The 19,370-nt window shown below is 40.4% G+C and overlaps 1 protein-coding gene across 1 annotated transcript; it reads right to left on the reverse strand.

The window, feature by feature from the left end:
• Positions 1-622: 622 nt before the first annotated feature.
• On the reverse strand, positions 623-18,800 carry PKNH_0606000 (conserved Plasmodium protein, unknown function; the record flags this gene model as incomplete). The annotated part of the gene is made up of 5 exons (XM_002261696.1): positions 623-899; positions 1,072-1,507; positions 1,634-12,022; positions 12,187-18,478; positions 18,600-18,800. The coding sequence occupies 5 exons, from the start codon at positions 18,798-18,800 to the stop codon at positions 623-625; spliced, it is 17,595 nt and encodes a 5,864-aa protein (XP_002261732.1).
• Between the last annotated feature and the right edge of the window lie 570 nt (positions 18,801-19,370).

The following is a 19,370-nucleotide window of genomic DNA, read 5'->3' on the forward strand; positions in this document are numbered from 1 at the left end:
GCATAACCCCAAATTGCACACACGGTGTTGATTAAATAATTGCAAAAATTATGCGGCGGTAAAGTTTCGAAAATTCGAAGCGGAAAAATGGTGAACACCTCCGCGAGATGAACACGGCATCATTAGGACAAACATCGGGCGCGGGGGCAAATTGAAAAAAAAAAAATTAAAGCTGAACAAAGAGATTAAAAAGAATGAGAAGCAGCACCAGGGGGGTGGGAAGGGTTGGCCCCCCTCCGATGCATAAATAAACATTAATACGAAAAATAAGGAGAACATACAGATGGGTCACGTATCGAAAATGCCTGTCTACAATGGCACTAAAAATAAAACGTTAAAAATGGAAGGAAAAGGGATTGCGCCAAACGAGCGGTGTATCTACACATGGCCACAGTTCGTACAGCCGCCGAAAAGTGGGAACCCAATAATCATATCTGCTTTGGAAATAAGCACATGTGCACACCCGCGTCCGTAAAAAAAAAAAAAAAAAAAAAAAAAAAAATACTGACTTGTTCAGGCAAAATTGACATCTTTTTAAAAAAGCGGAGGGACGAAATAGCTACACGTAGCTAAAGCGTAAAGAAAATGGCAGAGTGAACCCCGCACCCCCTTTCTATATACCTTAGTTATTGTTAACAAACCGACACAGACATTCAAAAATATTTAAGCACGTCTGGAAGTCGTCAAAATGAAGCTTAAAGCTGATATGTTTTGGAGCCATTTTCTTGTAATCCTTGCTCCGTACTTTCTTATTTCTCTGTTGTCCCTCTTCTTCCTTGGAAGTTTCATTCGTCTGCTGAGGGCCCTTCTTCTGATGAGCGCCACTGCCCTTGGGTCGAGATGCACTTCCCTTGGGTCTCCTCAAACAACACAAGAATAGAAACAAGCACGCGAAGAAGCTGCAAAAAAAAAAAAATAAATAAATAATATAATAAAAATAAATAAATAATAAAAATAAAAATAAATAAATAATAAAAATAAATAAATAATAAAAATAAATAAATTTTATATGATTAATCTTCATTCGAAGTGGCAGGAAAAGGAAACAGTTTTCTCCCCCGTGCTACGTACCTCTTCACAACGCACCAAATGGTGCCTAGACAGCCGCGGTTCCTCTTTCCTGAAGAGTCCCGTCCAGTTTGTGTATCCTTCTTTCCACCATGACATTTGGCAGTGCTACACTTGGGTTCGTTATTTCCGCTCTTCGACAGGGGCAAGTAAATATTGTTGAACCTCTTCTGCATTTTTGAAAAGGATCTAAAAAACTTAGTAGGACTGTAGTAGACGTTCTCCATGACGTTCATATTATTTCGGATGGTAATTTTGATGGAGATATCCTGCTCGTTTGTATTTTTGTTAAGATTGATTATTTCGTTTCTCTTCGTTAGAGCCAGTTCAGCGTTGAGCAAGCAGATGATATTTTTGTTTTCTATCAGTTCGTTCGACGCACATGTGTTGTGTTTGAGGGAGGACTCTCCGCTGGGGTGATCTTCGCAAGTGAAGTTGTCTGCAGCGGGATGGTGGCAGAAATGTGCATATGTGGTAGGTGGGCAACGTGATCATGCGGCAACAACACAGAGAGATGCCACTTTGGCACTTTGCCACATTGCAGAGACCCTGTTGAGGAACTTACCCATAGCGATGGTGCAGTTGGAGAGGGTGTTCCTGGAAAGCGTATTCCTAGAAAACGTATTCCTAGATATGGTGTTCCTCGATAGGGTGTTCCTCGAGAGCGTTTTCCGCGAAAGCGTGTTCCTGGAGCTGCTCTTGCGCGAGATACGGTGGCCGCGGCGCTTGTAGTAGCTATTAATGGCAAAGCTGTTGCTAGCCGTGTTTATAATCACGTCGATTCTCTTCAAGTCGCTCCTTCGGAATAAAAAATTAATTCTATTCTCCTGGATGTGGAAAAAAAGTTCCTTCGTGTATACAAAATAATTCACCTTCTTTAAAGCAGGCAACTCAAAAAAATCTTGGTAAGACAGGAAATACTTGAAGGGTTCCTTCAACATGGTGTACCTATTCAATATTTGATGGATCCTTATATAACTCACTATATTTAGATGATTTCTGTTGGCCTTGTTGAAAAAATCCAACTGATTCTTGTTCCTTTGCATGTATACTAGCTCGACAAAAAAACGAAGGACCCTTTGGAACAATGTATTCACAGTTAGTAGGCACAAGAGGACGAAAACCAAATGTCCAAAAAAAAACAAATTTATTATCTGAACGATACTTAATAAAAAATTGAAGAAAAATGATATCCTTCTCTTTTTATTTAAATTCATCTGGAAGCTAGCCATAAATAATTTATTCTCACTTGAAAGTTCCTTCTTCCTTTTCTTTCTTATTTTGTAGAAGATATTGTAATACACCACACTGATCATACCGATGTAGATGCTCACGTAGTAGGACAGCAACTTTGTCAAGTCCAAATTTTTGTATTCCTCATTACTGCTGTTGAATGCCACTGTTTTTTTTCCTTCTTCTTTCCTTCTATATATTCTGAACACATTGCCTGCGTTGTTGATGTTTATTTTTTCTATCAAGCTGATGAGGGACTGCAGAATGAGCGTCACCGAGAACAACAACGAGAGAATCAGCTCAAATATCAGTACGTACACTCCTATGCAGAACCGCTTTATCCTTAGAAGCACGTAACATATATTTCCGAAAAATTTGCGCAGTAATGATGGCAAACACCTCCTCTTTTTCTTACCCCCCTTTTTCGTTCCGTTCTGGGACCGATTGGAGGAACGCTTTGAATTACGCTTCGAATCGTGCTTGGAATCGTGCTTGGAATCACGCTTTGAATCGCGTTTCGAATCTCGTTTGGAATCGCGCTTTGCATCGCTTTTGGAATCTCGTTTGGAATCACCTTTGGTATCTCCCTTTGAATCCTTCTTCGAACTGCGCCTAGCGCGCCTCCTGCGGCGGCGGTCCTCGTCCATTAAAATTAGATCCTCCTGATTGTTAAACAGAACCGAGTTGAGCGACTCATTGTCATCGATAACCAGGTTCTCCAACTCTCGGCTTCTTATATTGCTACTGTAGAGGTAGTTTCCGTTGTTGTAAAAATCTTCTTCTTCACCCATTCGGCTAGCCCCACTAACACCCACTAGGTCACACGTATCCACGATGCCAGTCACATGGTCCACGCCGCACAGATCTACAACATCACTACCATCGCTCGTGTGGCTATCACGACCAATTGGGCCAACACCTCCCCGGCCACTTCCAACCATTTGAACGTTCCTCCCACTTCTCACACTACACGCGTCCTCATCGTAATCCTTCTTCACCATGTTCCAACTGACGCTTCGCTTGATCATACTGAGATGGTTGTCCTCACTCACCATGTTGTCCTGATAGGATCTGTTGTAGTCATTGAGAAGATGCATAATATACCTCTCGTTAGCCATGATATCGTCTTTATCACCAATCAGAGAGCTTTCATTCGACCCCTCAAACAAGTCTAGTAGATCGTCCTTCTCCTGAATTTTAGTGTACATCTCTTCCTCTGCTAAGTTATCTTTCCAACTCTGTCTGCGCATCTTCATCAGTTTCTTCTTCCTTTTACTTCGACCCCCCTTCCTCAGTGCACAATCCTCATTCACTATGTAGTAGAAATCTCGGAACGCTTTCTTCACATGCGCAATGAGGGAAGTTGGACTTCCAATGATATTAAAGGATATTAACAGGTTGGATATATTTACGATAGTTTGGTTGAAATAAAAGTTCAGAAGAAAGTTAGAAAGGAGAGTGTAGTTGGTAAAAATGTGTATGTTTGATAAACTTTTTAAACAGATATTGCAATTGGAAATATCCCCTAGTTTGTTATATGCACTTATATACTCCTTGTAGAATAAATTGCTAACGTGGCTATTTAACTCCTTTTTATATTCTGATTGAAAATTCAGGAGAATATTTATTTTATCGATGCTGATATACTGCACATAGACGTATTTATTGCCACTCGTTTCTTCCTTCTTCTCCGGCATCGTGCTTATGGGGGGTCGCTCTTCTCTTGTTAATGTGGTGGTTGCCCGAAACATACCAACGTTCAAAGGAATACCGCTAACAGAATTACCTGTAACTGGACTTCCTCCCAGCAGTTCGCCACTCATGGGACCACCATTCACTGGGGATGCAGCACCCACCTGACCGACAGTCTCTCCCCATCCCTTCTCTTGATCCCGCATATCCCTCTCTGCTGACCTCTCCATGGTCTCAAAAGGATCCACTGAGGTATGGTAACTGTTCTTCAACTCGTTCTTAAGTTGCCGTACTTGCGCAGAGCCCCCCCCCTGGTCGATCCTACCGGTGAGGGGAGTAACACGGTGGGAATTGCCTCCATTCGTCAATCTCCCAGTCAAACCATCCACCACTACAGCCTCTTCCCTCGACGTTTCCCTCCTCTTGCCATAGCTACCAAAGGTCTTGTAGAAGTAAAAAAGTATGGTGATGGAGTTTATGTCTGCGTTTATCACAATTGGCTTGATACTAAGAAGGAAATATTTGATAAAAAGCGTTTCGCACTTCCTCATGTATTGGAAGTTACACACCAAGAATTCGGTGTTCGACGCATCATCATAACACTTGTCCAGGTTATGCCCATTTCGATTGTAGACTTGGATGGAGGATGCAGAAGACGCGGAAGAAGAACCAGATGTGGATGAAGCACATGATGCAGAAGATGCTCGTTCACTCTTACCACCATGTTTTTTTTTTAAAAATAAATTTCTCTTATTTTCTAACTCGTTCATAAAAAAACGCAAATTGCTATTCTTCATGTCCACATCATTGTTAATGTAAAGGATGGCATAAGCACTCAAATACTTGTACACCACATAACAGAGTACATCATCCACCTTTATATCCACGTTGAAATAGTCGATATCCTCCATGTATGCTTTCTTCACAACTAGATTGTTCAATTCCATTGAAATAATGTAATCCGATGTGGGTTCAGAGAGACTTACTTTAATTCCCTTCATCATTAGGTGGATATTTGTAAGAATTTTTTTCACTTTATTTTCTTCCTTTTTGTTTTTCATGATTTGGCTCCCTCCTCCATTTTGCTTCGATACATTTTTCTGTCCGTACGGTAGATCCTTTCCTCCACAACTTACGCTATCGCTGTGGGAGTTTTCTCCATTGACATCTACATCACCATCGTCCTGACCATCACCATAGTTAGGATCATCAGCGCTAATACCACCTCCCAACATGGTTTCCTCCTCAATAGAACTTCTCCTTCTTCCTCTGGCGCTACCCCTTGTGTTCTCCTCCTCCTGATCATCCCTACCCTCAACGTAGCTCCTCATGAAGAAGTTTAAATCATCTCGTCTCCTGCGCCTTCCCGCACCACTCCCCTTAAGAAATGTCGGATAAATTTTCTTTAGCCCTTTTAACTTCTTCTGGTTATTCTTTATTTTCTTAATTATGTAGTCGCTCAGCTTCCTTTTGAGTTCCTTTTTTTTTTTTTTTTTTTTACTTTTCTTTTTCTTTGTTTGGAGGTTAGGCTCCCGGGTGGGGCCATCATCTCCTTCCTTGTTGAGGTATGTGTCCAGGTAGCTCATGGGCTGCTCCTTCGCCCCGCCTGGGTGGTCATCATCACGATCATCGTTATCATCACCATCGTCGTCGTCATCATCGGAATCATCATCGTTATTATCATCGAAGTCATCATCACCGTTGTCATCATCATCGTTGTTGTCGTCGTCATTGTTGTCATCCCCTTCTTCTCCCCCCTGGACGGCCACCCCCATGGAATCCTTCTTACGCCACCCCCCTTTCTTCTTTTTCTTCTTGCCCGTCACGCCTTTCTTCATCCTCTTAGTGTAATTCTCATAAAAAAAACGATTAATATACTTTTTTGAGGAAAATTTTCTATTTTTAGAGGAGGATTTCTTCACAGGGGGGGACCTCTTATCTTCGCTTTTCCCCAGGATGGAATTCGTCTTTATCTTCTTATCTTCCACCCATTCGGACTTGCTCCCGTTCCTTCCAGTCCGACTGAAGATACGGTTGGCACTTTCCTGTATAACTACTTTCGTAGCTTTTTCCCCTTTGATGGGCTCCATTTCCTCATCGACTTCTTTCTCCCCCTTGGGTCTGCCAGAGAGATCCATATTTTTCAACAGAAAGAACGATGCAATACTAAAGTACTTGTTTTTTTTTTTTTTTTTTTTTTTCCGATTTTTCTTCCTCATGTAGACAATATTAAATCTCCTCCTGTTGAGGAAAGTTAGTTTTTTATTTTTCATTTCTTCATCATTTTTCACTTTTCGTATGCTTTCAATTTTCTTAAATTCATTTGTGGATTGGAATTTGTTATATAGGTTCATCTTCTTATGTACCTTGCTCTTCCTTTTAAATCGACTAAACCCTTTCTTCTTCGAAGTATAAGAAGAGGGTATAATGCCCAATGAATGCATATTTTCTTTTCCATTGTTTGAAAATTCCTCCAAGCAAAATACTCTTTTTCCATTTTCAATTTTCGTTACCACCTTAATCTTCTTATTCTCCTTCAGGACGATGTTGTTGTGCTCCTTCACTATATTTACATTACATGAAAAAACATACACTTCGTTCTTTTGACAAATAAGAAAACACTTAATAACTTTTGGTTTAGATGCATCAGACCATCCGAAGATTTCTCGTCCAAATGGTTTCAAGAGATTAACTATTTTTTTTTTTGTCTTTCGTTGGTAATATATTAAGTAGTACTTTGTTAAATTACAAATTATGGTATCTGGGTTTTTCTCTATAGATACTGTTATTTCTACGTTGGTGTCGCTATTTAGTGCAATATTCACTTGGGTTATCACACTTTCCTCTCGATATTCCTGCGTTCGGGTCGTCGACGTAATCCAATTGTGTGAACTACTTGGTATGACAGCTCCACTGGTTGGGGGGGGACCTCCCCGTCCATCCACATCGATTATGAAATTCTCGCAGGAATCCGAACTACGCCTTGATTTTGCATCACACTCTTTTTGATCATCGTCAACCAGTAGGACCATATCTGCAGCCATTTCGTTCGTTTGCCTGGGGCTCATGATACCCTCCGTAGGGGTCACTGCACTGGTCGTATTCCTCTCCAAGGCATCAGTCCTCAAGTCGGTGCATTCCACTGTACTAATAGCCTTGTGATAAATTTTTAAATTTCCAACCTTTTCAATGTCTACTGGGCTCGTAAAAAATAAGTTTCGCAGATCCTCTGGACGCTCCGAAAAGCATCCGAACTTTTCTCCATTCATCATGGACATGTTCCTAGACTTTATAATCTTCTTCTTCAAATAATTATTAAAAAGGTTTGTAACTTCATGCTCGTTGTTCATGCATTCGTAACTTCCCTTCCTACGGTGGAACTTCTCATCCCGCATGCAAGCGTTTATATCCGTGTAGGAAAACTTAAGCAAACACTTGTTTGTATTTGTTGGATGATAATAAAACGACTCGTATGGCTTTATTCTGACAACACGAGTAGGTAAATCGTCCCCACTACCCACTCCCTTGGTTGCTTCTATTCTTTCTTTTCTTCCATCCATTCTCTCAATGGAATCATCACTGATCTCACTGGGGGTAATGTTAATCCGCTTTGCAAGACGACCACTGCAATTCATACCCTTCTTATTATTCATGCCTTCCATGGAGAAGGAATAATTGTCGGTGAATTTCAAGTTAAGATTCTTCTTTTCCTTTTTCCGCATCTTAAACTCTTTGCTTACCTCCTCCACGTACAACCACCGGTTCGTATTGTTAACGATGGTGTATCTATTGTTCAGTGTAACTGTCTTTGTATTGTAGAACTTGCCATTAAGGGTAATGCTCATGGACAGAAAAATATTTTCTTTCTTATTCTTACTAGTGAGGATGATCTTCTTGTTGAGACACACTTCGTCCATTTTGATTTTCTTCGAAATAAACGTTTGGTTGTTGGATGTTATTTCAAAAACGACTTTACTATTTTCAGTATTTCCAAAGAACATGCCCGAATTGCTCCTTATCTTCTGTGCATTACCACCACTGGATTTAACAATCAAGTCGTTACACAAATTATTTTGAAAGAAAAAAGCAGAATATATGAGCAACTGAGATACGTTACTATCCACCAGATGTTTTAAGTTGTTCTCATCATAATTGGCATTTGTGAAGTTGCTTTTTTTTCGAAGAGTTAGATTTAGAAAAAAGTATTTGGGAATTTCTTTACACAGCTTTGCATAATCCTTGGAACCCAAATACACATACTTCTTTCTATTTCCATTATTCGATTTTTTCCTTCTACATAGAAGGTAACTCAGTTTAAACCTCCTCTTCTTATAAATCACATTGTTTTCATTATCATTTATATACCCTATGTACATACGAACTTGAAACGTTTTATCTTCATATGTATTTCTCACGGGGTGTAATTCAATTTTTTTGGAGAAAAAATTATACATGTAATTATCTCTTTGGATCACATAGAAGAGCTTGATGTAGGTAGGAATTACATCCAAGTAACTCACCGATTTCGCAGAGACGACATCCTTCCTTATCCTCTTCACCTTCTTTGCAACACTATTTATTACGTACCTCTCACAATAACCAATCTTAATTTCTTCAAACATCAAATTGTGTATTTCGAAAATGTAATTTATCAGAATACCGAACGAATACACCTTGTTTATCTCTAAATTCTTCTGTTCACAGATGATGGTGTTGCTATAATGACACTGCTTCTGCGCGGTGAACACTAGCTTTTTGTTTTTCTCCTCGTTTTGGATGCTCAGCGTGTGCGAATCCCTTCCGGCATTCTCATTCTTCTGGTTGCTCTCTTCCACATTATCTCCTATAGATTTATCAACGTTGCCTGTACCGTTAGCACTTTCTCCACTTTCTCCGCTGTATTCCACACTACCCCTCCGATGCAGGCTCTCCCTTGGGAGGTACCAACCTAAGGCTAACTCACTATTCCGCAGACGCTTTCTCCCCATTGGACCTCTCCCCAGATCGTACAATACCATACTTCCGATTGTGGAGATCCTTCGCTCCTTACCAATATGCAGGCTACTCATTTTCCGCTCGCTTAACCTGCGCCTTGTTCTGTCAGGTCGACCAACAGAACCCCCTTTCACACTCCCCTTTACACTCCCGTTGAAACTCCCTTTCACACTACCCTTCACACTACCCTTCACACTACCTTTCACACTCCCTCTGACATTTCCTTCGTTTTCATAATTGTTCATAATCGCCATAAGTGTCTTGCCCTCACAAAGGGAGTCCCTTCTCGATAGGCCACTTCTGCAGTTTCCACTGAGCGCCTCCTGTGCCGACTGATTCAGCGCCACCATGCTACCCATCGGCGCAGTCACTAACCCATCTCCCCTCTTGTTGGGTAATGCACCTTGCACTTCCCCCCCATGGGTTCCCTTCTCTGTCTGTTCATCATTCTTATAATTACCTCCCCCCTTTCTATCGTAGCAAATTACCTTCATGGCCCTTAACTTCACTGTATGAGCGTACAAATTGTATTTCAAAAAATCGAACGAATGTCTACAAACAATCTCCTTAATGGAAGAATTACCCAGTAATTTCTTCGCACCACTTTTAATTAAAAAGTTAAAGACATCAAAGTAGCACTTCCTACTTTCTTCATATCTGTGCATGTAAAAATCGTAAAATTCCTTCTTCACGATATACACGTAGTTAATATTTTTAAGGTTATAGCTTTGGCTATTCTCGTTCAAATATTTTTCCAATCTTTTCAATTTTTTACTCATTCTGCTTTTGTTCAATAGGGATAGACTTTTTCGATTTTTCCGTGTGCCTTGCGTGGGTGTTACTGCAAGTTCATCTTCCTTCTGAGAGGGTTTCTCAAGGGAGTGTCTTTCTCTGGTATCTTCACTTACAAGGGGATTGCCCTGATCCTCATAGGAGAAACTGCCAGAGTGGTTTTTCCTCCTGCGCTTGATCCGAGTGGTCATATCCTTCTCCACACAGGATTTTACCTGGTGAATGTTCCTCCCAGAATCCATTTCTCCATCTTCTCCTACTCCACTGCTACCATCTTCTGCGGGTTCTTCACCCTCATTGCATCTACTATTCATATAATCAAAGAGGATCATAATGGGAACGAAGGAAATTAGTGGCAAGTAGTACTTTTCCCTTTTCCCTATAACAGTGACAGCCCCTCCTCCTCCTCCACTGGTGGTGGTGGTGGTGGTAGTAGTGTTCCTGCCTTCTCCTTCTCTATGAACCGTTTTTATGTGAGCACTTTCGTTGTGAGTATGATGTTGCGCTTCATTGTAGCGCAAAAAGTAATGTAGAATAGGGTGGAAGAGAATTACAAACTTACTACTAGTGGTGTTGTTCACGTACAAATTGGAGGAGAAGTAGATCGACACGATGCCCTTCTCATCGATATTAGTTTGTATATAAAGTTTAATGAATGTTTTAAATATTTTATTCTTCACCGTGTGTTCATTGTATGTATCGTACGTTAGATCACATTTTTTTATCGTGATTTTTCTCTTCTTATTCGTCTTCTTCAAGTGGTATATAATTGGTAAAAATCTAATGTCACAGATATTCTTCGTCCTTTCAATTTCAATAATTTCATACACATAATTAAAAAGTTTAATAATGACTACCAATTCACAAACCTTTCCATTTTCATCGTTCAGCAATCCTCCATGTTCATTTTTCTGCAGTTCATAGAAGATGTAACGGTTTTTATTTTTACTCCTATTATTGTAGAAAGTATTTTCCATTTTATTTCTCAGAGATTGTTTAAATCTTACGCTTATAGTCAATCCTGTGTAGTTATATATTTTCGAAGACATGTGTGGACCGGACATAGATAGCTTTGCGCTCTTCTTCCTTCTCCTGTCGTCAACTTCCAAGGCGTTGCTCAGTGCAAAGTTCGGCACCGCGATTCCTCGGTCATCATAAAGTAGCGCTCCATCGCTTACCATTCCTTCTACTTCGCCACCTCCGATGTCCTGGTGATATGGTGCATATACCAATGGGTTACCATTCTTCCCGTAGGAGTAATAATTGAAAAAGTTCAGCGCATTCTCCACCAAAGAAATTACAAACTCGATAATTATATTTTTACTCCTGTTCGCATATAGAATGTTAATAATGGAAGTTTCCAACTTAAAGTTTAGCACACTTATGTTTTTCCTTTCATTTTCGAACGCCAAGAGAATCTCCATTTTTTCCAACAAGTTATCATATACAATCTTATACCTATCGAACACGTCTATGTCCACGTGCAGATTAAAGAAGCTGTATATATGGTGTGAATCTTTCTGGAGAAAAAGTTTCAAATTAAATAGACTCATCACTATGATTGGCATGTTCCTGCTACTCTTTCCGTCGTAGAAGTGGATTCGCATATCGTCTAGATGGTATTCAAATAACAAGTCGTGCGCTTTCGTGTACAGGTAAAGAAGTGCCTCGTGCACGAAACTCTTCTGGCCTTCCTGTTCATCCATAATTGCACCGTTAACGGCGGAGTCTCCCTCCACCCCCGTGCATGCACCCAGAAAACACATAAACATACTGTGGCACAAAAACACATTCTTTAAAATATCTTGTGATACGTTAATAATGAGGGGGTCGTTGTGTATGCTTATAATTTCCTTTCCATAAAAATTTTTACTCGCCCCTTCTCCATCCTCCCTTCCATCATCCACAGAATTCTGTGTCATCGCAGAGAAGTATGTGTTCAAAGAACTATACTTTTGGTCGTAGTAGTAAGGGAGTAGATTCATGTTCTCATAACAACTACTTGCACTGCTCTTCAGATCATGCTCTTCCTGTGGGTCATCGTACTTTATTTTTTTCTTCACATTTATTTCAAACCTCAGTTCGTTTATAATTTTCTCATTGTCCTTATCCTTTGTGTTAAAGCTCAGGATGCAGATACTACACTTTTTGTTCTTCTTATGCGTGTAGATGTTCAAGGCTGGCATCACTAGCTTGCTTCCGAGGCTACGCACTTGAATAGACTTGGTCTCCTCGTCGTGCTCTGCGGGGAAGGGGAATCGTGTACGTATGTATGTGTGTGTGTTTGTGTGTGTATGCGGAGTCGCGCAAGGGGGGGGGCAGGGGTGGAGGAGAAAGGGCAGGTATGCCACGACAAGCGTACGCATAACTGTCCACACATGGGAACATGTACTAGCGCCTCCTCACCGTTGGTCCACTTGCAAGAAGCAGAAAAGTGCATCTCCAGCATCGGAAGCAGAGACACATAGGAATTGGACCTCACGCTCTCATAAAACGTATATTGCGTAATGGTGAACTGATATATGGGCACGCAAATTCTGTTGTTTTGCAAAAATGCTACGTAGTTGTACTTCACTGGGGTTATATTCACACTGCTACTCTCATCCATCGTGTTATTATCAGAATATGCGTATGAAGAAATCTTCCTGATTCTCTCATATTTCTTTTCTAATTTACAAATCCACTTATAGAGATTCAGAAAGTACATATAATCTACAATCATTTCTGCATTCACCAAATAAAGCTGAACATTTTTTATATTTTCATTTTCTTCATTTTTTACGACATGGTAATTCTCTTCATCGTCATCATCATCATTATCGTCGTTTTCGTCATCGTCCAGTATCTCTTCTTCGTCGTCGGCATTGTCATCCTGACCATCGTTGTTTTCCTTTTCATGTTCGTCTTTGTTTCCTTCATGGGGGGGGATGCCTTCCACCTGCCTCTCTGCTCCATGTTCATCAGTTCCATCGTTTTCATCCACGACGCTCACGTTATTACTTTCCACTCGTCTCGCTCTCTTCACATCTCCCTCTTTGTATATTTCATATTCCGATCTTCTTTTATTCTTTGAATAGGTTCTTCCATCCGAACTCTTCTCTCCGTTGTGGCTCTCTCCTTCCGGTTTAGCACTATCCGGGGTGGATCCACTAGGCGGCATGCTCGTGTTGCTGTGCCTTTCTTCCAACGCACTCTCCGTCATGTTATTATCATTATTCGTCTCCATATCCCTGTGTGAAGCTTCAACTGGCACCGTTTCTGGCACCATACCACCAGCTACTTCCCCTTGGTCCTTCTTCCCCTCCACAACCTCCAAGCAGCTCTCATACCGCATGTTCTCCTTTCCAGGGGGGTGTTTTCCCTCAGAGGCAGCATCTACACCATTCTCTCCACTTAACGCAATTGGTATACCCTCCTCATCAGCTAACTCTCCACTCGTCAACAATTTCGTTTCCCCATCACCTGCGCTCTTCTCTACATTAAACGTAAAATAATCTGTATTCAAATTATTGTAATAGCTTGTGTGAACGAAGTCGACACTAGTACTGTGCTTCTTCTTCATTTTATATTGGTTTGTTTGATTTATGTTTCTCCCTCCTTTCTCTGCATACATATTATTTAATTGTCTATAACTATCTGTTCTGAAGTAGCGCACCCCATCTGATTCTTCGCCGTGTGTCCCGGTCCTAACTCTTCCATCAGTACCTCTCTCTCCCCCGATGGTGCTCTCCCCCCCATGTGCACTCCCTCCCCCTCCGGTAATTTTTCCGTAAAGATGACTGCTCCTTCTATCTTTCAGATAGAACCCATTCTGCAATTTATCTGGAGAATCACTCCGTACATTATTTCTGCTAGAATAAGAAATCAAGAAGCTTCCATTGTTTACTAATTTGAGTACGCTATTGTAAAAATAAATACCACCACCATTGTTGGTCCTCTTCAATTCACCATGTTTTGAGTTCTTCCTGTTCATCTTACTAGATATACTTCTTCTTTCTATGTACGAAATGAAGTTGTTCTGGTATGCTTCACTTAAGAGACAATTCAAAAGATTTATCTTCTTCATATTTAGAGCTATGGTAGACACACAGGAATCGTTGTATGTATAAATGAGTACATCTGACAAGTGCACGGATACCATTCTCTTGCTCCGTTTGTAATTATTAAAATGGAACTTTGCCTTCTGAACAAAGATTATCATTTCTTCCTTGTTTCCTCCGATGGTCTGTTCGCTTTGGAGATTATCATTCTGGGTGTACTCCCTTCCTGTGTGCTCCTCATTAATTCCGTAGCGACTATGTTGAATCCCATGGCGATTGTGATGAATACCATGACGATAGTGATAACTTCCTTGACGATTGTGATGGCTCATCATTAGACTGTACTTTCTGTCTCGCCTCCTCTCCCCTTCTTGCGCCTTGCGATTTCTTGCTTCCTCCTCCAGCTCATCCTTTTGGTGGTGCGCTCGCTGAGATGCTTCTTCATGAGCCTCTCCTTTAGGGGGGAGTTCTTTCTTCCCACTGGTACCCTCTATACACTGGATGGGAGAATTAAACTGCGAGGCGGTCGCTCCGCATCTTCCATCCGTGAGAGCATCCCCGGAGGGTAGGGTTCTTTCTCCATTGTGGTAAGGCACTTCCTCTGTCACATCCTTCACCATCGCCTTCTCCACTTCTCCCCCTTCCACTTCCCCCCTCCCCGTAGCCACAGCATTGTCAAGCAGAATCTGCAGCGTTTTATAACTTCGTATGTCAATGGTATTTAAATTCAAATAGCTACATTCCTCTCTCCTCCTAAAATAGTAATTTATATAGTCAATATAATTCATGTAGTGAAAGTAGAAGAACACAAATTTGAAAATGGTCTTGTCATCTAGGTTAAGGCTCAAGTGATGTCTGTCCTTACTGTGGATAAAGGATAACTTCTTCTCTGTGCTATCATTGGAATTGTATGTTATTTGGTCCAGGTAAATTTTTTGTGGCTTCAAGAGGTACCTCTTATTTATTTCGTCTTTGTTCGTCAGGGCGTTCTGCATGTTATCTTCACTTTTGTTTTTAATGATAAAAATGGAAAATTCAAAGCTTATTCTAGTTTGCTCTATAGTCGTGATGGCACCTTCTTCTCTCTCTGCGTGGGGATCGTCTGCTGGGTCTATTTCCCTGATGGAGGATACATCTCGGCTAGCCTGCCTCTCTACGTTCACATCGATACTGGATTCAACCTTCTCATTTCCTACGTTTTTCCGCTGATTCTGGAAGATATATCGCTCACGTACAATTGTTCGACGCTCACTTCCTCCGTCAATACTGCTATGCTCACCACCTTTGATGGAATGGTTATTTAGTTCATCGTCGACAAGTCTACCATTTACACTCCACTCATGGCTAAAACTGCATGAATTATTATTGGAGCACATTTTCCTCGCCGTCTCTACATCTGCTAAATTGTTACTTCGCAAAAAATCTTGATAATGCTTCCTGTATTTCATAGTCATTTTACTGTCTTCACACATGGAGGTGCTTTCGTGCACTGTGCACTTGTTAGTGAGATTTTGTTGCTCGTTCGTATGTTCTCGTTCTAACGGTGGGGCCATTCCACCAGGAGTTCCTCCCTTCGCAGGGTTACAGCTAGGCATATCTGTTGTATTTTCTCGATTGATCTTATTTAGGCAAGAGATTCCTTGAGGGCCATTAGCGCCATCGTCTTCGCTCCACTTATCGGGGGGGGGTTCCAAACTGGCAGTGCCATTTTCTGTGATATGCGCCTTCGCATCTTCTCTGTTATCTTCTTTGTTGTCTTCTTTGTTCTCTCCTTTATTGCAATCCTTGTTCTCTCCTTTGTTGCCATCCTTGTTCTCTCCTTTATTGCAATCCTTGTTCTCTCCTTTGTTGCAATCCTTGTTTTCTCCTTTGTTGAAATCCTTGTTCTCTCCTTTGTTGTCTGTTTTTTTTTCTTCCTTCCCTTCCTTCATAGGCCCCTCGCGCGCTAAGTCCACGGAGGAGGCGGACCCGCCAAACATAGACTCCCCATCGAGCCGTTTCCGCGGGGCGTTTTGCCTTGAATTGGATTCCTTCTCCTCGCCCCGAACTTTCTCCTCTGGATGCAGATCATTATACTCCGAAAGCATGATCAGTCTATCCACATGGTTCTTCAAATGCGTTTTGGTAAAAAAAAAAGAATTCCATCGAATCTTTTTAAGTCGTACGAGAAGGGAGTACTTTTTATTTAATACTAAGTTCACGTACACGTTGTTGAATAACTGGAGATTCATATCGATGAAATTTTTTTCCGATGCCACGTACATTTCCTTGCAGTACTTTTTTCCTAGTAGGTAGTAGTAATACAAACTTTTATAAGTTTTAATTTTTTTTTCTAAATTTACTGTGTTGTACTTATAATTCATATTCATGATTTTGTGAATTTCTCGGATACTCAAGGTGATAAGCACATTTTGGTTGCACTTAATGTATATTTTGCTTTGGGAGGTGTCAAACTTTTTATACACAAAGAAAGTTAGCGCGGGTTCTCTTATGAACTCCATCAGATGTTCTTGTTCCGCTCTCTCATTTTCATCATGTTTTGCAAGACGAACGTCTGGAAGGCCTGTCTTTTGTGATTCACTCTGTTTGTTTTCCTCTACTTTGGTAGTTTCCGCTTGTACTGCATCCCATTTTCCTTTCACAGACGAAGAACCTTTTCCTAGATGTGTGTTGAACAGGTAGCCTTTATTTTTCCACTTGCTTTTTTTGAATACATCCTTCTTATGGGCTGCGCCGTCGCCGTGGTGGTGAGGCCTGGATTGATGTTGTCGCGCCTGTTGTGGAAACAACTCCAACAGAGGATATTTCCTCCCCTTGTAAACAAAATTCAAAATGGCATCACTCAAACGGATGTGATAGGCAAAATCATTATTTATATAATTTTTAAAATAGTATTCAAAGGTATCGACAGTGAGTTGCAAAGACTTAGTTATTTTTTCGTAACTGTATAAGTTTAAATTTACTTTTCCAATGGATACTCTCAAACTGCAATTCACGGAGAGATTACCAGTGCTTCGTCCATTGCGTACACTTCTACTATTGGAGTTTTTTCCACCGCCACTACTGCAACTGATGTTATCAGTTCTTTCTGTGGGTCCCGCTGAAGAGGAGTTACTATCGATAGAGTTCACACCTCCTTTGGTACCACCCATCACAGATGCCTCCTCCGCGTGCTTCCGTAAACTGGATATAACTTGAAAACTGTGCGTATATTCAAACTTTTCAATGAAATCTTTATCATGCTTTTCCTTCTTCTTCTTTTTTATTAACTCCCGTTTGTACATTAAAATATCCTTTACATCTGGAATATTTAGCCACTCTTCCAGGTAGAGCCCGTTCACGAAGCAACCATAAACTGAGTAATACATTATTAAGTCGGAAAGGTAGCTAAGGTGCTTAAAGGATAGCCTCACATTCAGTTTGTCCACATGAATCTCGAAACTCATATATTCATTTTCTCTTATATTTATTTTTTCCTCCAAAATGTCTACCTGTTCAACATGCGTACATTTTTCTCCATCCTTAATTCGATAGTACAAACAGTTATCGCTATATTTCGATCTCCTCTTGGATTTTTTTCCATTATGTAATTCGCCACTTGGGGGGGGTTCGGCTTCCTCCCTTGGTGCATTTATTTCGTTGCTCAGATGGGGCAATTCTCCTCCAGGTGGGGAGTTCGCATCTCCTTTCCTCATGATGGGTGAAGCCTCCTCCTCGTTGCTACTTATTCCACTCACCCCTCCTTCTGCTTCGTCGTCAACGCCATCTTCTGCTTCATCCTGATCGTCGTCGTTTTCCTTTTTCTTCCTTCTTTTCCTCCTCTTCACCTGGGGCAGGCCACCGAAAGGCGTTTCGCCATTATTGCTACACACCTCTGCGTTGAACTCAGAATAGAGCTTCTTATTTCGAGTTTCCAACTCCTCCTTCTCAAGAAAAATACGTTTAAATAACGATCTCTCTTTCTTCACTTCTTTACACTGGTAGAGATACTTATCGCAATGTGGGCATGTAATATCGAAGAAATTTTTTTTTTTAAAAATAAACTTGGCATTACGATAAGCATACTGGCTACAATTACTGATGTAGAAATTTGTGCTTAAAACAATAAGAGGGATTTCGGAGATGATATATTTTTTTGTGTGTAGATGATTACAGATATCTTTTATCTTGTGGTATATATCTTCCTCGTTAATATTTCTTTTGTTTTTTTTTTTTTTCTCTTCCTTTTTTATAACTTTGGTAAGTAGATACTTGCCTTTCTCATCTTCCATGTACAAAATCACCTCACTGAATGAAAAATTTTTTTTTATCTTGTTTGCGCTATTATGGCTTTTCACGCTGGAAACGTTTTTCACTAATAAGCCTACAATGTTTTTTTTTTTTTCTGCACTCTCTAAAATAATTTCCAGATTTTCAATATCTATAGACATATTATTGTACAGCTCGTACAGGAGGTAATTAATTCCTTTGTTTATCTTTTTATTCAAGTCATCTTCTTTATTATTAATGTCTTCTATTTTTAAATTATTTTTTTTTGCTTCCTTTATTCCATTGATTTCTTCATCTATATTAAAATCGTTAAAGTTTTTCTCCTTCACCACGATCACCACATCACTGATCTTGAGACTCGCCTTCTGGAACAGGTACAACAAGGGGATCTGCATAGGGAATCAAGGGCCACATACCATGTGTGCAACTGTATGATGAAGTGCGCAAGGAGGAAGAGCTACCTCCTCAGTAAAGGGTATGTGTATGTATACACACCGATTAAACACTTACCTGTAGATCCAACGACCTGATATACCCATATTTAATCGTGTAGGGCAAATATAAAATGTCGAAAAAGTTTTTCTTAATTTTAACATTTTGCAAATGCACCTTTCCTCTAATTAGCGATGTCTGCAGCTGTTTCTCTTCAATGTTCTCGAAAAAGGACGAGAGCAAAAAATTCACGATACTTTTGTACAGTGCCTTCATCATTGTTTTGAGCGATTGTCCAGGACAGGAAAAAGGATTCAGCTCTGTGTACGACGTGTATACGTGTGCCCGTATTTATCTATACGTCATAGGCATCTTTCACTGGCACGCATATTTGGAACATACAAGACAGTGTGCAAAAAAAAAAAAAAAAAAAAAAAAAAAAAGTTTTAAATAAGAAAGAAAACCAAATGTGCAGATTCCTTTCTACCTTTTTTCATAATACTTTTACACAAAAAAAAAAAAAAAAAAAAAAAAAATTGGAGTGTGGGAAGGTGGATACACTCAACAGATGTGTACAGACTTGCGTGACTTCCTCCCCAGATGCACATCTACGTTGTCTGTGGGGGTCTCAACAACGAATCACTTTTTACTGCATACACACCCGTATCCCCTCTAATTAAAAAGAAGGCACAAAAAAAAAAAAAAAAAAAAAACGCGCACTGTAGAAGGTCGATACCGCACATGCATAATAGTATAAATATATGTGTACTGACAAGTGTGTGCATAACTCGACCTTCCTACTGTGAGCAAGTTAGGCACAGCTGCAAAAGGAGAATCAGAACAAGACGG

This window comes from Plasmodium knowlesi, assembly GCF_000006355.2.
Source record: "Plasmodium knowlesi strain H genome assembly, chromosome: 6".
NCBI classification, from domain to species: domain Eukaryota; phylum Apicomplexa; class Aconoidasida; order Haemosporida; family Plasmodiidae; genus Plasmodium; species Plasmodium knowlesi.